Here is a 19,681-nt window from a genome sequence, read left to right on the forward strand (position 1 = left end):
CATGTTACTAGAAAAAATTTACAGCCTATCGAAATCTTGAAAAAACGCTCTTTTTCATAATTTTGATATCTTTAAACAGCTGTATCTCCGTCGTTCTCGAACCAATCTTAATTCTGCGCACGGCGATTTAAAAGTAATAAAAATACCTTTCAAATGAGATCTTGCAAAAGTCAATACGTCAATCCAATCACCTTCTACATTAATTTAAAAAAAGCTAAAAAACGACAATTTTGCGATTTTTCATCCCCCTTCATTGCCGCCCCATAACCAGGGGTGGCGTTATCGAGCTCTACATAATTTCTTTATGAAAAGTACATGCCTTGACCTTAAAAATGCGACTCTCTGGGTTAAAAAATATGCTCCGGCGCCAGAGTTATAAATATTTGGATAATACGCAAAAATAGGTAAAAATGGCTATTTTTGGACCTTCGAGAGGCCCAAAATTGGGCCCTAAGGTCCCTAGAGGGCTAAAAATTTTCCTGACGGCTATTTTCACTTACGCAAATAAGATACTAAATTTTGGGGAAGATCTGAGAATCTCCCACACAAAAGTTGTACATATATGAAAAAAATGCTCCTATATGTATTAAGTTCGACGCCCAATACATTTATCTTAATGAATAAAAATCAATCTTGGATACTTCGCTGTGACTCCCTGGACTCACAGTGAATTTCGGCCACTCCAAATTTAGATTTTTTCATCTATCTTCTCTTAACTCATTAGTGCACCCAAGGTGATGAAGTGAATGCAATAGCCAATTGGATGTAAAACATTTCATTTTAAAAACATTTCTCAGATACAATTTTCTCACATTTCTTACAACATCAGAAAAAATCAATTAAATTCCATCCGTTGGACCCAAAACAAGTTAAGGTCAATGGCTAAAAAATAATGTAATAATATGAATCTAACAATCCATTATGTTTATAACAAAAACAAAATTTAACATAAAATAGAATATGAAATAATCATTTCTAATAGAATTCTATGAAAACCTTTCTTTCTATAAAAAAGGCCTATAAATTTTATAGATTCGATCAAAATGTTTTTTCCCGTAAATCAAACACTTTTTATAACATACAATTCTGAAAAAGGAATAACTTGACACGAAAAAAAAAACTTTTAATGCACAATATTTGGAAAGCCAATATACTTTTTGTTGCGATGTACACGGTGTCTCTTCACTTGAATTTATTTATGTATCAAGTGTTTGAATCAAAATTTTAAAAATTATAAAAAACGTTGAATAATTATCAAAAATAAAATTATTTATTTGTAAATTGTGGTTGTCTTTTTTTCCTTTTCTAAGAAATTAAATGATCACAGTTGTCTTTAATTCGAACATTTTGTGTAAATCACACCTTTTATACAAACTCATGAACAATATTTCATACAACTGTGAAGATTTAAAATACTTTGATGAATTCGACATCAAATAATATTTCTTACTCAGTGTGTCCATTTGAAATCATATTGTCATATCATATTCAAATAAATTAACAAGTTATATTTTTTCTATTTTAAGTTTTTATTACTAATGGTATCAGATAATTTTGTCGAATTATTTATTAATTATTCGTAGGAAAAGTATAACCATCTTCAAAATGAACTTGACAGAGTTTAAATGCTTCAAAGTAAGAACCATTTTGAAAATAAATTTATCAATTTTCAGAGTAAATTCAAGAAACAATTTTTTCACGAATTTATACTAATTTTGGTAATGAAATTGTTCATATTATCTGCAGTGATCAAAGAAATAGAGGAATTCTAATAGATCCGATCAATGTGTTGAGTAATGTAAATTATAGAACATTTGTAAGGGTATTGACAATAATTACTTTTAAGTATGAGGTGATTGTTAATGATTAACGAAAATATTCGTTGCACATTGCTAAGCAAAGTTACTTAACAACTAAAATTATAATTATTTATAGAACAAAAATCGATTCACATTTTCTCAAGTATTTAAAAAAACTGTCATATCTTTTTTCTTCTTATTCGGTTAAATTATGTGCAAAAGGTTTCGCTATTTTTCATGAATATCTTTTAGTTTTTACGAAAAAATTTGTCTGTACAATGTACTACATCAATAAATCACGTGTAATATTATTTTTCTTGAAACTTTATCTGCAAGATATGAATTTGGTGCAATGACGGAAAATGCATAAAACCCCCATTTACGCCCGAAATGCTGAAAAACATTATACAATCTTAGTGTGTGAAAAATATGACCAACTCAGAAGTGGTGTTCCCCTGCGTCATGAAAAACAAATAACAAGACCAAATTAAAGGGCTTTTTGAGATTTATTTTTATAAAAGCAATAATTCATACCGATTTAAACTAAAATATCTCTTTTTATGTTTCTAAGTATGTCTGTAAATTTTTTAAAGTAAAAATCTTTTAAAATGGTCAAGTTAATTAGCTAGTTCTCACAACGTCTCAACAGCAGAGGTGCATCTGGTAAAACTTGTTAGGTCAGTAAATTTTTCTTGATATAAGTGAAATTTTTTTTTATCATGTCCTACCGAAAATTTACCGTACGCCCAAAATAAGCCGTGGTCAAATTTTCGAGCCTCAAAAGCAAATAATGGTATATTGATCTATAATAGCAAATAAGGAATATTGATCCTGAAATAAGACGTACTTGTCAACGTTTTCTAATCAATGTGTAAACAAGATTTAGTGTTAATTGAGCCGACAATAAAAACGATAAGAATACCAATAGGTGCGAAAATAACATGGGAAAAATGGCGTTTATAAAGTTTACGAAGAAATTTTTTTTTTCAATTTTGTATTTTAAATATTGTAAATATTTTATATAAAATTATAATGAAATTGTAAGTCATGTTTCGAAAATAAGGCATATGCGTTTTTTTACAAAAAACAAATTATAACGCAAGGCATATTTTGAGTAGAACACGGTAATTGCTTACTTGCTTCCCTTATATATGAACTAGCTAGATCTTGAAAAAGTTGGGAATTCAAAAAATAGGAAAAATTTGAAAAAAATGGACATTTTATGATTTTTTCAGCTCTTTGACGAAAAAAAATATACTTAATCATTTTTTTAATTGATTCGAAGCAATGATTTTTGATGATTGATTGATTTTTCGTTAAATATCTAGGCAGTGCCGAAAATTTCATTCCAAGTAAAATTTGTTTTAAGTTTTCGAAAAAAACTTTTGATAGTAAGACGTGCGAGGGTCTGGGCCTTAGCCCGTGCTTGCCCTGCAGTCCTAATATTAACTCACTGATGCTCCAAGTAGCATATCTGAGTTCTTACCTCAAAACAAGGTCGAGCCTTGCACCAAGTATACTGCACACGAGTGTCGACGATTCAGTGCTGGAAAGAGAAGCATTCACTTCTTTTATGACCACAAAAAAACTGAAAGTTATTGTTGTGCACTAATTATTATCATGTATATATCATATATAAGTCGTTCTATCAGAGGTATTAGATTGAGTATGACACTTGTGTTGTTGCAGTTTTAAAGCTGTAAATTTATTCATTTTTATTAACATGTACACTTATACATTACTATATTCAACTCAACTTCACTTATACATTACTATATAATCAACTCAAAACACACACGCCAGTGTCCAAAAACGCTTAATACGCACTAAAAAGTGTGCACAAACTGGCAATTTTTGCCTTTTATTACATGAAAATTTGCGTTCAGCATACTGCAACCAGAGTTGCCGCTAGTTTACAATGCTCAATCCCCTCTCTATCAATATCGACACACACAAGTTTGATCACATGTCAAACTTACATCCCCCACATTCAGAAAGTGACCAGGTTTTTAAACAGGGCGCCAATTTGCTCTCGTGAAAAATATTTGATTCCCTTTTGTTTTTTATATCTATTATATACATTACATTTGATAGTTTTTCTTTTATTTTATACGGTCCTAATCTTACAGAATCTAACTCATTTCTATTTAATCTGTTTCCATTTTGCACGTACACTAAATCTCTTTTCTTATAATTTATGTTGCGTTTCTTCTTATCATAATATTTTTTATTCTGCTCGTGACTTTTTTCTGATTTCTGTCTTGCTAACTTTCTGTCTTCTTCCAAACTGTTATTATCGTGCGCAGTCTTGAGGGCTGTTTTGATTCTTCCAGTTTTCTTCAAACGATAAACATCTATGTTTATGATGGGATTTATTTCCTTCAAAGTGAACTGTAGATGATGATCTCTTTTTCTGTAATAGTCTACCAGCTTGCATGTTCAGTTTGATGGCGTTTATGTGATACTTAATGAATTTTGACACAATCAATGGACTTGGATCCAACTCATTAAATTGATCAAAAGTATCACATACACATGATGATACTACATTGAAGTTATCAGTGGAATCCATTATATCGGTCCAGCACAAATAATAGCTAAGAATCACTTCCAAATGTTCATACAATTCAGGCAAGTAGTAAGCATTCGCTTTACTTTTTTGAATAGTATTATAATTAATAGCATTAGTATTAATTTTAGAAACTGCACTTTCTTGAATTTTTTTTATATGATCTAAAATTTCATGTTCTGTCGTTTCTTCTGCCTTCAAATTGATTTCATTTGGAAAGAGTAGCTTCGATAACTTATCTTCTTTCAAATATGTCCGAAAAATATTATAATTTTTGGCATGTTCTGGATTATTGAACTGATTTTTCAATAAAAGTTGAGAGCAATATTTAGAATCAACTTCAATTTCAGCAAACATAACTTCAAATATGTCTTGAAGCATCTTATCAAAATTTTCTTGATTTGAACATAAGCTCAATTGAATTAAACATTGTAGATAAAAATTTCGCACAAGTTTTGGTTTTGATTCAAAAAGTTTCAAATTACTAACAGCTACTAATATACTGACTACATCAATAAATATATGAACTTCAGGCTTACAGTTTCTGTAACAATTAGCATTATACTTTTGAAAAGAACACTGATTGAGTCCAATACAAATCCCATCAAGTAATGATTGTTGAAATGTGATGATTACTTTTGAAGGCAAAGGAATATTTGATTTCAAAATTCGAAGAATGAAATTTTGGATAAATAAATTATCTAAAGATTCAGCGAGTGCCTGAGCAAAAGAGATTGGCTGTTGCTCAATTGATACAGATACACTCATATAAGATAAGGGTTCACTGAGGTAATTTCTCATCCTTGTTTTTCTGAACATTTTCTCAAGAGAAAAAAATAATATTTGAGCATTGGAATTGATGAAATCTTTGAGCAAATCCAATTGCTCTTTTGAAAAATATATAATTTCTGTTTTAATGCACGATATTGAGCTAACACTGTGGCCATAGTTCACATCATATTTGATTCTATGAAGTTCGTCATACTCGTCTTCATAGTATTTTAGCTGGTCATCTTCTACTTGGATCAATTCTCGTTTTTCTTCAGGTTTCACATTTTCTTTTTCGATGCCCGTCTCATTAACATGTTCAGTTTTTACATCGACGATACTCAAGTTTTCACTGTTGTAGAGAAAATATTTTTTCAGTCTATCTTGTAAGCCTTGAATCTTCTTTTTATCACACGATGAAGCTCTGTTTTGTTGAATTCTGATATACAAATTATGTCGACTGATCCTAGGTAACTTGTTCAAAATAGGCTCCCACTTGGAATTTCTCTCTTTGACAAGCACTTCATTTTCGAAAATTTCGGGATGATTTTTTAACTCACTGAAAATTTCTTCATCCGAAGTAGCAGCTGTTGCAGGCATTTTTTTCGAACTATTACACAAATCTTCTTCTACCAGTATGAATTGAATTTTTGGTTTTAACCCATTAAGTCCCAAGAGGACGTTTTTTCAACACTTCATTCGGCCACTGTATTTTTGGTGTAAATGGGGTCAAAAAAATATGAGAGTAACTAATTCTAATGTAAAATTTAATGCCCTTTCAGAATCTGATCTCAGATTTTTGAAAAAATGATCAGTTCAAAAGTTACACTTGATTTTACCCAAAAAAACATGATTTTTAAAAAAAAAATTTTTTTATTTTTCGAATTTCCAAATGAAAACCATTAGAAATCTTAGGGGTATCGTGCAAATATCGCGTCCTCGATACCTAAACTAAAAGTTAGTGGGGTTTAGATTGAAGAAAATAAAGTTAAAAAATACACTTTTTTCTCAAGTCCTTCGTTTTTGAGTAAAAATTCTATAAGTTTTCTTTAATTTTGCTAGTTTCGACCGCCATTTTTTGTGTTTAAACATTAATTTTTTCAATCTAAACCCCACTAACTTTTAGTTTAGGTATCGAGGACGCGATATTTGCACGATACCCCTAAGAATTCTAATGGTTTTCATTTGGAAATTCTAAAAATAAAAAAAATTTTTTTTTTAAAATCATGTTTTTTTGGGTAAAATCAAGTGTAACTTTTGACCTGATCATTTTTTCGGAAATCTTAGATCAGATTCTGAAAGGGCATTAAATTTTATATTAAAAATAGTTACTCGCATATTTTTTTGACCCCACTTTTACCAAAAATACAGTGGACGAATAAAGGGTTGAAAAAACGTCCTCTTGGGACTTAATGGGTTAATACTGATTTCTACACATTCCCCTTCAAGCGGAGGTTTAACACAACTTCCAATAATTGTGTTGTCACAATTATTGTCTGGACAAAAACCATAAAAAATGAAATACGGAGAATTTTTTTTTTTTGAAGAACTGTTGTTTTTTAAAAGCAAAGGGACAAGGAATCGTTATTACCCGCCTCAGTGCTTTAATAATAGTGTCACTCCAGCCGGGTTGCAACTGAAGGACGATTCTGTCTTTTTCTTTTATTTCGCAAGGTTTAATAGGCTCCCATTCTGCTGTGGTGAGATTTATGTTAAATGTTTCCATTTGATCACTGAACAACTTTTTGCTGAATGATCACTATCACCAAAGAAAATTGAGAGTGAATTGTTAGAAAAAAACGAGCATCGACGTGCTTCAAGCGATCGGAGTTCTTTGAAAACAGCGCTTGACGAGCATTGCCAACGACACCGGCGCTCTCTGGTAGAACTAAAATGCGCGAAATTTTAAATTCGGAGCACAATGGTTTTAATACAATGATGGTTTATTAATGTCCAATGCACTTTGTATCACTGTTTTTAGAATCTCCTTTATTTGAAGCTGGAACGTTTCTTGAACTTTCTCATAGTCTTCGTTTTAAAGTCAATAATACCAAATTCAGGTTGAATTTCTTGGCAATCGTTGTTGGCATTTTTCACTGCATTGATACTTTACGCTTGCTTTTTCTCTGTCTGCCTCTCTCGCTCTCGTTTTTTTCTCACTTGCAACATTTTCTAGAGACTCCGTTGTTGAGACTTGTTATCATGACAGCCACGTGCACCAGAAGATGACTTTTATTGCATGCAATATTGCATGCAGTATGCATTTCGTCGAAATGTAACCTGTAAAAAAAAATACAATGACTTGGTATTAAATATATTAATTATACAATACATAATGACTTGGTATTGTATAAATTTAATAGAGATTATATCGATGAGCGCGTGTCACGCCCAGTATATAACTTACTTTGCGTTTGTTTATATATAAACAATTTTAGTAACATCTTCTGGTGCACGTGGCTTGCAGATATTTACATCGTTTGCACTTTGGAGTTTCAAGTGGTTGGGTGCTACAATGTCGACGGACAATGCACACCGCGACAGGTGACCGTCAGCAGACGTTGTACGAATCGCGCACTGCGCAAGAGCGAGTGCTTCGTCATCGCAAAATATTGATATTTTTTATTATTGATATTTACTGTAAAAATCAATTTTTTGCGGCACATGGTATATATAGTTCGTTTGCGCGTTCGACGAACAATCGTTTGGCATGCAGGAATTATTTTTTTTATTTTTTTATTGCCGAATTTCCATGCATTTCATTTTGGGTGCTGGATTTCGGCACCCATTTGAAAAACTCATTTTCTACCAAAATTTGGAGACGCGCAAACGTGAAAATCTGGCTTTTCACATATTTTCACACGCGCAAACGATTAATATAAGTCTCATCGGTCGAAAGTGATATTTTTTATTTCTGGGTGCTAACTTTTTGAACCTTTAATAAAGATTCAGCCGATGTCAAGACAGAAAACTGTAAAAAGATTCGTTTAGATCCTACAAATACGAATGAGTCTTGTGGAGCAGTTTCAAATGCTGTTGTACGATTCTATAAAAATAATAAAGATGTTCAACTTCTCCCAGTTAAAAAGATTATTAACTTTGATGAGGGTACAATAAAAAATTTCCTTATGATGCCTTTGTTGAGACAGACAAGTATAAAAATGGTCAACCTGTATCTGAAGTTGCGTCAACTTTATCTGTGTCAGGTATAAATAAATTTATGAGATTCAGTCATTTCAATCTTTATTAATTAATTTTCATGTCTTCAAATATTTTAACAAATTCAAATTATATTTTAGATCAAGTGATAGAAGTTGAAAACCCTATAAAGAGATGGAAAAAACTAAACAAACGTCGAAGTGACGTTGAACATGAATTAAAAAAGTTGAACAAAGCACCAAAAAACATGAATCAGAATGAGAAAAAAAATCCTCCGTAAAAAGGAGTTCATTGATAATGTAATGGTACGCAAAATTCTACTTATTTTGATTGAAGAGCTGTTTTTTTATTTTTCAATCTTTTTTTTCAGAATACTTCCAGCAATAATGATGTAATCCAAGCTGAATTAGAAATTCAGCACCATATACAAAAGAGAAAAATAACTAACTTTAATATTCTGACTGATTCAACATCGCAAGTAAAATATTCAAAACAAGTAGAGAATGTTGATGTGGCATGTGACAATGCTAAGGTGAAAAAAATAAAAACAAACAAACGATGCATCTTACTATATTATATATTGAAAAATTGAAAAATTTACAGCTATGGAAAAAGAGAATAACGTCATCATCTACTACTCATGCAATATTAAACGACAATGAACATGATTCGCCGCTAGTAAGTTCTGCTGCTAAACGCACTTTGGTCAGTGCCAAAAAACAACAACTTGGTATCAATGAAAAAGCTTCAGCTGAGAGCATTACATCATTAGGCAAAAACAAAAACCCAGTAATTACTGTTCCTAAAAGTCCTCAGGTCCTGCAGAAAAGAAAGGTAAAAATGGTTACTTTTCGATTATTTCTAAATGAAAATTCTGACACTCAGCAATTAAATTAATTTTTTTTGTAGCGAGAAAAACAAACAATTTTAATAGAAAAGCCATCGTCGAATAGAAAAAAAATTCGTGCGGAAATCAATTTGCTGATGAAAACCAAAATACCGAGTCAAGTTTCTGAGAAGTTGGAATTAGAAAAAGTAAATTTCAATGTTAGAGCTCCCATACCATCTGCTAAAATTCATTTTGACTCTTTAACAACATCAGCTGAAAACGAGACACTGTCACGCCTAAACGAAAAGGTAATTCAAATACCTTTTCAGTTACAGACTCGAAATTGTCGCATGAAACATACTATTGTGAGCTAATTGCTGTGCGCTTTGATTATCATTGAATATTTTTAGTTTTGGAACTAGTCCAAGTTCTGACAATAAATTTTTTAAAAATATCAATTCTTTACAAGCTTCAGATAATGCCATATATTCTGCTTCTGCAGAAGATAAAGCTACGGTTTTTTGCTTCTGTGTCTTCCAAGTTATTATTGAATTATTTAGCTTAAAAAGATAACCTGTGAATGATTTCCGGTCAAGAGCATTTGAACCCTAGTCTGCATCTACAAATCCCGTTATATTTAAATCGCCTTTACTATATACCAAACATAAATCAATGGTATTTTTTAGATATTTTACTATTCTCTTCGCGGCGTTCCAATGCTCTTTACCATAGCTTGTATTAAACTGAGAAAGGAATACTACACTGTGCATGATGTCCGGACGAGTTGCTACAGCAACATACATTCAACTTCCTATTAACTCTTGGTATGGTAGTTTTAGATTTAGTTTCAATTGATCTTTTGTTAAGGTATACAATAAACTTATGTCCGATGGAGTTGTACATAGTTTTGAATTTTTTTTTTTTTTTTTCTCTCTCTTTTAGAAGACACCTTCTTCTTAGAAGGGCCTGCAGGAGGCTTGGAGCCCGTGCGCAGGAAGAGTTTAACTACCCCCCTCCCTACTGTTTCGCATTTGCCCAGGCCCGAAGACCTGTGGGGCAGGGAAAACCTGGGGGTATACGTAGTGCATATGCACTACACCCTCCTCCTCCTCCTCCAGGAAAAAAACCGCCCCAAGACAGGCGGAGCACATGGGTTCTCATCCCGCCGAACGGGAATCGGAAAAATCCGACTTCCCCCGACAGGATTCGAACCCAAGGCTCCTCGAGCGGTCTATTGTCTCCGAGGCTATTAATCCAAGGCTATCTAATTAATTAGATCAAATTTTTCTATTATTTTATTTACATGTTTTCTTTCTGAAATGAAAATAGAATCATTTATTCGCATAATCTCTATACCTACACAATATTTAGCTTCTCCTATATCTTTGATATCAATTTCTGATTTTAGTCCTAGTTTTATTTCATTCAATCTTTTTTCACTATTATAGGCAATTAGCATATCATCTACGTATAATATAACGAGAATCGTATAGCTTTTATTAATATCGTAGTATAGGCAAGGTTCGGACTTGGACGAATTTAAATTCAATGTTTTTAGTATTTTATCCATTTTTATGTTCCATACTCTGCTGGCTTGCTTTAAAACATATAGCGATTATCTTAACAAACAAACTTGATTACTTGATTTTTGTATATCTTTTAGCATTTCTTTGGCTTTTGCATGGATACTATAATATTTATCATTTTCTAGTATATATTCTAGGAATAATTTAAAGGCTTTTGGAATTTTCATATAAACTTTTTCATTTAGTTCACCATGCAAGAAAGCACTAGTTATGTCTAGTTGATACAACTTAAGATTAAATTGAGCTGCTAATGCAATTAATATTCGAAATGAATCTAATCTAGCTACTGGTGAAAAAGTTTGCAGATAATCAATTCCAAAAATTTGTCCAAATCCCCTTGCCACTAACCTGGCTTTTCTAATAGTTATATTGCCATTTACATCAGTTTTATTAGTCAGTACTAACTTTGAGTCTATAATATTACCTTGTTTTGGGCGATTTACAATTTCAAAAGTATCATTTTTTAATATTTGTCCTACTTCATCACATATGGACTTCTTCCATTCTTCTTTATAGTTTCAATTAAGAGCTTCTTGATAATCGACAGTGGCGAAATTTGCTTGTTCTTCGAACACATCTTCTTCGGCATCTTCAAAGAAAGAATTAGAGTCAATTTCTTCTTTGTCTTGCTCACTATGATGCTCTATATCAATGGATTGGCTACGACCTTCATGCAGGAGAATATTTCTTGATTCGTGATTGCTTTCTTCTGATTGAATAGGTACGGAATTGTATCTTTTTCTAGGTCGCCCTCGTCGTCCTGTTTTTATTAATGTTGGTCTACCTCGTAATCGTTTTTCATTAATAACTACTTGATTTTCATGTTGTGTAGTTTAAGTTCTTCACATTGAGCTTTTGAATTTGGATTTGATATTTCGATTTCTATCTCGCACTTATTATTATTTTCAATTGTTTTTAGAGTTTCATTTGAGTTACCGTTCATCAACAATTTTTATGTCGCGCGATATTAAAACTTTTTTCAGGCTTGGTATCCAAACTCTAAATGCTTTATTAGTTTCTGAGTATCCATCAAATCTTCCTTCATCAGATTTTGGTGCAAGTTTAGGTTTTTGTGCTTTATTTAAAACAAATACTTTAGCACCAAAAGATATAAGATGTTTCAACGATGGTGGTTTTCCAAACCATTTTTCATAAGGAATATCACCATTTAAGCCCATAGTTGGACACCTGTTTCTTATGTAATTCGCTGTCATTAATGCTTCTCCCCAAATTGATAGCGATAAGCCGGATTCAGTTAACATACACCTGACCGCCTCAATTAGGGTTCTATTTTTTCTTTCAGCAAGCCCATTTTGCTCTGGCGTTCTTGGAGCTGACAATCTTCTTTGTATTCCTGAAGTGTTTAGATAGTTTTCCATTTTTTCATTACAGTATTCACCACCATAGTCTGATTGTAAATATTTAATTTTTCGATCAAAGTGGTTTTCTGACATGCTCTTGAAATGAAGGAAGTGCTTAAAAACTTCATCTTTGCTCTTCATTAGATATACTGTACAGTAACGAGAAAAATTGTCAATAAATGTTACAAAGTATTTTGCTCCTCCAATTGTTGATACGTTAAATGGTCCACATACGTCGAAATGTATTATCTGTAGTGGCTCTTCACATCATGTACTGGTATGATTGAAAAGAGTCTTTGTCTGTTTGCCAATAGCACACGTATCACAATCTGAAACTGATTCATTTTTACTAAATGTTATATTAGCTGTCTGCAATATAAGTTTTCTTAGACTTTTTTCATTTAAATGTGCCATTCTGCTATGCCATAATTTCAAGTTGGAATTTTCTACATTATCTTTTACATGTTGTGCGAATTCTTTTTCAATTTCATTTTTTCTTAAGTAGTATAGATTTCCTATTCTGTCCGCTATTAATTTAACTTCATCACTTTCATTATTCTTTACAACAGCAATATTTTTTCTAAAAATTACTGCATTATCATTGTCTACTATTTTTGATACTGATAATAAATTAGCTCGCAAATCTGGTGCATATAATGCATTTTCTAACTTCACATTTTTACTTGTATTATTGGTGTTTATATTTAATCTCACAGTTCCTTTTCCTTTTATATCTGTCATACTTGTGCTTGCCAAATTCAAACGTTCTTTAATTTCTGATAATTGCACAAAATTTTTGATATCGTTACACAAGTGAGAGGTGCTTCCACTATCCAAGATCCATTTTTTATTCATTCCATTGGCATTTTCAATATGGTCTGAATCACCAACAAAAGCAAAGAAAGCGTCATCTTCTATATCATCTTCTACCATATTGGCATTATTATTATTTACTGGATATTTTGATCTACAATGAGGTGCTATGTGACCTTTTTTGTTGTATCTGTAACAAATTGCACTTGCAAATTTGTTATAATTTTTCATTTTATTATTTTTGAATTTAGAATTTTCTCCCAAATATTCATTTTTCTCTTTGATGTAACTTTGATTGTGTGTAGATGCTATCATTGCACTTGTTTCTGGATTTGTATTTCTTGCATTATATTCTTCTAGAATTTTTACTTTTAGTGCTTCAGCTGAGGGAAGTTCATCTTTTGTCTCAATAGCACACCTGAAGTTCTCAAACGAAGCTGGCAAACTGTACAGCATTATAATAGAAAATAAGTCTTCATTGATTTCTATATTTAAATCAGCCAATTTATCTTTGATCTCCGAAAATTTGTTTAAATGAATTGTAACATCATCACCTTCACTCATTTTCTTTAATGTAAGTTGTTTGAGTAAAGTATCTTTTCTTGCTGGACCTTCCGATGCGAATATATTTTCAAGCTTTAACCAAACTTCTCGAGATGTATTGCACGATTTTAATTGAGACAGTTGCCCCGGGCTTACACACAAGATTATGTCGGCTTTGGCCTTCAAATCTATTTTTTCCCACTCTGCAATTGCATTCACATTAGCAGCAGTATTTTCAGGCTTTACTTCCGAACCATCTACGTACTGCCATACATCATTTTTTACAAGCACTGCTTCCATTTGCATTCGCCAAGATTCATAGTTGTTTTTTTCAAGCAACTGTATTCTGGTCAGGCCATTCATTGTTCTCGAATTTTCAAGTGTTCTCGTGTCGACGTTTCAACTTGCACGCTTATCATACGTAACCTTAAATTAGTCACTGGTTAGATTTAACTGTTATTTTTAGTTGTTATTGTGATACTTCAACACGTTAGGTACTGGGCCCATAACCTATAAAAATAAGGGCAGATAATGAACACTAGAACAACAATTTTCACTTGCTTAAATATATTTATTAACATTTAATTTGTATGTATTAAATACACCTGATGCCCACTGGCACGCTTCACACACGCAAGTAAGTATTCACCTCATTGAGCGGTGAGCTTGTTGAGAGAGTCATCTGTACGTGAAACTACTAATCATACATTGGAATTTCAACAGTTTCCTATTTTATTACTATTAAAATTTCACAGCTTCATGAATCGATAAGATCGACCAATGCGTTGTCAGCCAAGCACAGAAAGATTACGAACAATAATAAAAGTGCCAAGAATTCCTGTTGGGAATATTATTTTGGCCCATAACAAGCAATTGAAACTTGCCTTTGAAAAACCTACAGCTGACTATACAACATCTTTACGTCAAAACCAAAAAGTAGCAACACCTGCTAATAAAAGTACTCTGGTCGTAAAGACAGGAAAGGTAACTTTTGCTTCCTCATAGAGAAAGCTTTGTGACGAACCGATTTTCGACTTTCATAACTAATAATCGTAGAGTGCTTTTACATATACAGGTTGGGGAATAAATATGGAAACTCCGGAAATCTCGCAGAATAAGTTGGGAAAAAAAATCAAAAACCTCATATCCGACGAATATTTTCACGAGGAATCCAATCGTGACCTTGAATTTGACCTTGAACATGACCTTCAAGCTCCAGTGATCCAAAAATCGATTTTTCAAATGTAACCCCCATTTTTTATTGCAGATTTGAAAAGAGCACAAAATTTTACGTCAAAAAGTATGTTTTGTTTTTTTTTCAAGGTTATTTTAAGGGCGTTACAGACGCAAATAAAACCCCAATTTAACCTAAAATTATGTTCAAATAAGGGCTTTTTTTCTAATTGTACTGCCTCCAAAAGGACCTTCAAAAAAATAATAAAATACATATTTTCACGTAAAATTTTCCACTCTTTTCAATGGTGACCTTCAATTTGACCTTGAACATAACCTATACTCTACGGTGAACCAAAAATCGATTATTCGCACGGTGACCCCCATTTTTTATAACAGATTTGAAAAGAGCACAAAATTTCACGTCAAAATGCATGTTTTGTTTTTTTGTTAAGGTCATTTAGAAGGCGGTACAATGAGAAAAAAAGCCCTTACTTGAACTTAGTTTTAGGTTAAATTGGGGCTTTATTTTCGTCTGTAACGCCCTTAAAATGACATTGAAAAAAAAAACAAAACATACATTTTGACGTGAAATTTTGTGCTCTTTTCAAATCTGCAATAAAAAATGGGGGTTACATTTGAAAAATCGATTTTTCGGTCACTGGAGCTTGAAGGTCATGTTCAAGGTCAAATTCAAGGTCACCATTGGATTCCTCGTGAAAAAATACGTCCGATATGAGGTTTTTGATTTTTTTTCCCAACTTATTCTGCGAGATTTCCAGGGGTTTCCATATTTATTCCCCACCCTGTATATTCTTAAACTAGATCGAATTGCTGACACGTGTCTGTATTTTTTTTTTTTTTTTTGGATGTATAAATATAATTTATTCAGTAGAAATAGAAAATAGAGTTTTACATTAGGTAGAAATGTAGCATATTGTTATAGTCAGTACGTAGGATCGAGGAGCGCGCTCGCGCTCGCGCTCGCTCTGGCATATTATGTACATACATCCACATCAAGTTCCCTTTGTTCCATCCCCGCGGAAACCGCCGTTAGGCATTACTTCACGGGGGTGGAGGGGTTGGCGTTATGCGCTTCGTGAAGGCTTGGTTGGAATGGCGTCTTCTTCTAGCCGCATCGTCCGGTCATCACCTTCTGTCTGCTTCTTCGTCTCTCAATCTTGTTACGACTGAGTAGGCGAAGGAAGCAACCGCGAGCCAGTTCGGCTCGCTCGCGAGCATGAGCCTGGTGGTATTTTCCGGCGTTATGACCTCGTGGAGCAGGGAGTGAAGTCTCTCTCTTTCTTCGCTGAACCTCGGGCAGTAGTAAAACACGTGCTCCGCATTCTCGATGGATGAGGGGCAGACCGGGCATTGCGTGCTTTGATTGTAGTCGTAGCGTCGGCTATGGTATTTAAAGAAGCCATGCCCGGTCAAGAGCTGCGTGAGGTGGTAGTTCAGCTCTCCGTGCCTCCTCTCGATCCACACTCTGATATTCGGGATCAGTCGGTGCGTCCATCGGGCCTTCGTCGACCGGTCCCATGCTTCCTGCCACTTGCTTAGCTTTGCCAAGCGTTCCTCGTCCTCTGCGTCCTCTCGGCGGCGGCCGTAGAGTCGCGCTCGGTCGTCCGCAAGAAGGGCCAGTGGTGGTATGCCGGCAAGGATATACGTGGCCTCGTAAGAGACATGCGGCCGGCCTCCGATCACACGCAGGCAGGCTCGTCGGTGGGCTGACTCCGCCTGGCGAATGTAGGCTCGCTTTTGAGCTGCTGTGCTCCAGATGGGGGCTCCATACAAGAGTATGAAGTCGACGACGTGAGCATACAGCTTGCGTCGGCTGCTTCTGGGCCCGCCAGAGTTGGTCATGATCCTCGTAAGGGCACCGATCACACTGGCTGCCTTCGCGCTGACTGTTCGGAGGTGGTGGTCGAACTTCAGCTTGGCGTCGATGTGCAGGCCCAAGTAGTGGATGGAGGGGGACGAGCGTATGCTGTTGTCGCCTACCGTGATGGTGATGGTTTCCTCTTTTTTCCTGTTTGTGATGAGCAGAGCCTCCGTCTTGTGGTCAGCTGTATGCAAGCTGAGAGCTTGGAGCGCACCTCGCACCTGTAGTATAGCAGCGTTCAGGTCGTGTTCGATCTGCCATAGATGCTTGGCGACAGCCACCACTGCGATGTCGTCCGCGAAGCCGAAGATACGAACATCGCAATCGAAGTTGAGGCGCAGGATCGCGTCATACATGACGTTCCACAAGATCGGGCCCAATACTGACCCCTGTGGGACACCTGCCGTGACTTCGTAGGACTCTGGACCATCGTCCGTGGTGAAGTCGAGCACTCTTGCCGAGAAGTAGCCGGAAATTATTCTCAGCAAGTAATCGGGTACGAGCAAACGGTGTAAAGCGGCGAGGATGTTATCCCACCGAGCCGAATTGAACGCATTCCTCACGTCGAGTGTCACCAGGGCGCAGTACTTCTTGGTGCCGCTGTACCATCTCTTGCCGGCGATGGCCTCACGGTCGGGGGAAATGACGTCTTCGATGGCATCTATTGTTGATCGCCCTTTCCGGAAGCCATATTGTCGCTCCGAGAGGCCTCCGGGTCTCTCTGTGAAAGCCTCCAGCCGGTCGCATATGATTCTTTCGAGAATCTTGCCCGCCATGTCCAGCATGCACAGCGGACGATACGAGGACGGCTCGTCGGGAGGTTTGTCTGGCTTTGGGAGCAGGACGAGTCTCTGGCGCTCCCAGTTGGACGGGAAAACGCCGGTCTCCAGGCACGTCGTGTACACCCGCAGGAAGATGTCGGGACGCGCGGCAATAGGGAGCTTGAGCGCCAAGTTGGGCACGCCATCCGGGCCGGGCGCCGGGCGCTCCTTGATTCTCGACTGAGCTCCTTTGAGTTCCTGTGACGGCTGGGACCAGCTCTCCCGCCGTCGCGGCAGATGCAAGGCGGGCCCGCTCGGCCCTCGCGGAAACAGAGCCGCCACCGCGCCGCGCACCAGGAGAGGAGAGCTAGGCTGCCTGGTCTGCGGGCATCGCAGGCGCGACATGGCAATCCTGTGTGGTTTGCCCCATATATCGCTGTCGACCTCGTCGCAAAGCTGTCTCCAGCACCGGCTCTTGCTGGTCTTGATCGCCACGCGCAGTAGACGTCTTGCGGAGGCGTAGCTCGCGCTGCGGGCATCCTCGTCCTGCCAGACGATCTCTGGCAAGATCGTCGAAGATCAGCGATCTCCGCCGTCCACCAGTACACCGGCTCGCGACGGTGGTCTGGGTTTGCCCTGGACATGGAGGCATCACATGCGCCGGTGATGATGTCCATGAGGCTCGACGCCATATCCTCCGGTGTGTGTGTGTGTGTGTGTGTGTGAGTGTGTTGGGCTGTGCGCAGTGATATCTCGATGACGGTAGTTTGTATCATTACTGCAGATGTCTCATTTTATTCGTTTTGATGTAAGGAAGAAGCCAAAACATCATTTAACATTCATAAAACAAACTGGTTTTTTCGAATAAAAGTAATAATAATAAAAGTAATTTTTTTTTTTTGGAAAATTTATTTTCTTTCTTTTTCGTATCGTTTGGTTGAGAAATAATTTATGATTGAAACTGTTTTGTGAACAAATTAGAAAAGATAATATTAATATTTTCAATAGTATATTACCGTCCTAGGCCGCGATAAACAAAAAAGTCTCAGAGTACGTGTAATTAGTGTCCGAGGCGAAGCCGAGGCCGATAAACACGTGCTCTGGGGCTTTTTTTGCGGCATATGCCTGTACACTATTATTCATACACAGTAGCCCGAAAATCGCTCTTCTCGTTTTGCGCAGTGGCAGGGAAGTAGTCACTTTTAGGCCGCTGGCCTAAAAATTATTTTTTTTTTGAGGGAAGTACTTTAATTGTTACGTCATCGTGAAAAAAAGTCGATAAAAATTATATATCAATGAATTGTACAACGTTGGCAATTGATTCCACAAACAGAAATAATTTATGATTGAAACTGTTTTGTGAAGAAATTAGAAAAGATGATATTAATATTTCCAAATTATTTTTAAGTTAAAAAAAAGTATGAGGAAGCTACTTGCCAATACATTAGCAGCGGTTTTTTTGTTTACTTATTGCAAGAATGAACGATTCTTAACTAAAATTAATTCATTAATTTTTTTTGTAGCAAAAAAAACCAACCTCAATAGAAAAGCCATCGTCGAACAGAACAAAAATTCGTGCAGAAAGCACCGCGACAACCCTTACAAGCTCGCATTTATTGCCAAATTGCGAAATAAATTTGTTGATGAAAAAACAATTACCGAGTCAAACTTCTGATGATTTGGAATTGGAAAAAGTAAATTTCAAAGAAAAAGCTCCCTCAACATCTCCAAATATTTATTGCGATTCTCCAAAAACATCAGCTGATAAAGATACATCGTTGGGCTAAAAACGAAAGGTAAACAGATTTTGTTGCTTTGCCACATATCAATAAATTTTTTTGACTCGCTTAAATAAATTTTGCAGCTGCAAAATCAAAGAAATTCGATTGTTATATCAGCTCTCTCCACCAATATTTTTAAAGGCTTAACACAAATGAGGAATAATAATAATTCAAGTGATGAACTCGAGCCGGATGTAACTGATACTTATTATGGTTCTTTCTCCCCCAAAAAATTAAAGGTAAGAGGTTTTTTCAGAAAACTAGAAGTAAATTAAATAATCATCTAATAAAAAAACTTATCGTACAAATATCTCTAGAGGACTAGTTCGAAACAAAATCGAATGATTAAACCTGATTCAAGAGTTTTTATTAAAAATAATGAAGCAGAAAAACAGATAAACTCATCAATGATAAAGTCTCAATCAATTACGCAGCCCCACAAAAAAAAAATTTTCAAACCCACCGACCGGACCTAGTGGACTTTATGTTTTTGGGGTCGCTGAATCCGAATCTGGGGTCGGTTTTTCAAAGTTGGCTCATTTTACGGGTCATTTGAAGGTCAAATAATGAGAAAGTGGTAAAAAATCTGAAAAAATTCATACATGGGTTTTTGAGGATGCTGAATCCAAATCCGAGGTCGAATGACCTTTAGGA

At 35.5% G+C, this 19,681-nt stretch overlaps 1 protein-coding gene across 4 annotated transcripts; it reads left to right on the plus strand.

Annotated features, from left to right (window-relative positions):
- Positions 1 to 1,468: 1,468 nt before the first annotated feature.
- LOC106650723 lies at positions 1,469 to 19,484 on the plus strand. 4 transcript variants are annotated; one of them, XM_014368903.2, is made up of 8 exons: positions 1,469 to 1,635; positions 8,436 to 8,600; positions 8,666 to 8,827; positions 8,899 to 9,129; positions 9,205 to 9,432; positions 18,770 to 19,042; positions 19,111 to 19,266; positions 19,345 to 19,484. In XM_014368903.2, the coding sequence occupies exons 2-6, from the start codon at positions 8,553 to 8,555 to the stop codon at positions 19,031 to 19,033; spliced, it is 933 nt and encodes a 310-aa protein (XP_014224389.1). In that variant the 5' UTR covers positions 1,469 to 1,635; positions 8,436 to 8,552; the 3' UTR covers positions 19,034 to 19,042; positions 19,111 to 19,266; positions 19,345 to 19,484. The 4 variants fall into 4 exon arrangements, with proteins under 4 accessions (XP_014224389.1, XP_014224390.1, XP_023316921.1 ...); XM_014368904.2 differs by lacking the exon at positions 1,469 to 1,635 and adding an exon at positions 8,166 to 8,342; XM_023461153.1 differs by lacking the exon at positions 1,469 to 1,635 and adding an exon at positions 8,166 to 8,342 and having other exon boundaries at positions 9,205 to 9,330.
- The last annotated feature ends 197 nt before the right edge of the window (positions 19,485 to 19,681 follow it).

The sequence above is a fragment of the Trichogramma pretiosum genome, unplaced genomic scaffold (assembly GCF_000599845.2).
Source record: "Trichogramma pretiosum strain Unisexual culture from Peru unplaced genomic scaffold, Tpre_2.0 scaffold36, whole genome shotgun sequence".
In the NCBI taxonomy this organism is placed as follows: domain Eukaryota; kingdom Metazoa; phylum Arthropoda; class Insecta; order Hymenoptera; family Trichogrammatidae; genus Trichogramma; species Trichogramma pretiosum.

What these genes read in the sequence shown, in the direction of transcription:
- LOC106650723 (XM_014368903.2), top strand. Translation starts at nt 8,553, where the DNA reads ATGAGAAAAAAAATCCTCCGTAAAAAGGAGTTCATTGATAATGTAATG. An exon ending in AGGTCCTGCAGAAAAGAAAG is followed by an intron (nt 9,130 to 9,204) that starts GTAAAAATGGTT and finishes TTTTTTTTGTAG; the next exon opens with CGAGAAAAACAAACAATTTT. An exon ending in TGTCACGCCTAAACGAAAAG is followed by an intron (nt 9,433 to 18,769) that starts GTAATTCAAATA and finishes TTTTTTTTGTAG; the next exon opens with CAAAAAAAACCAACCTCAAT.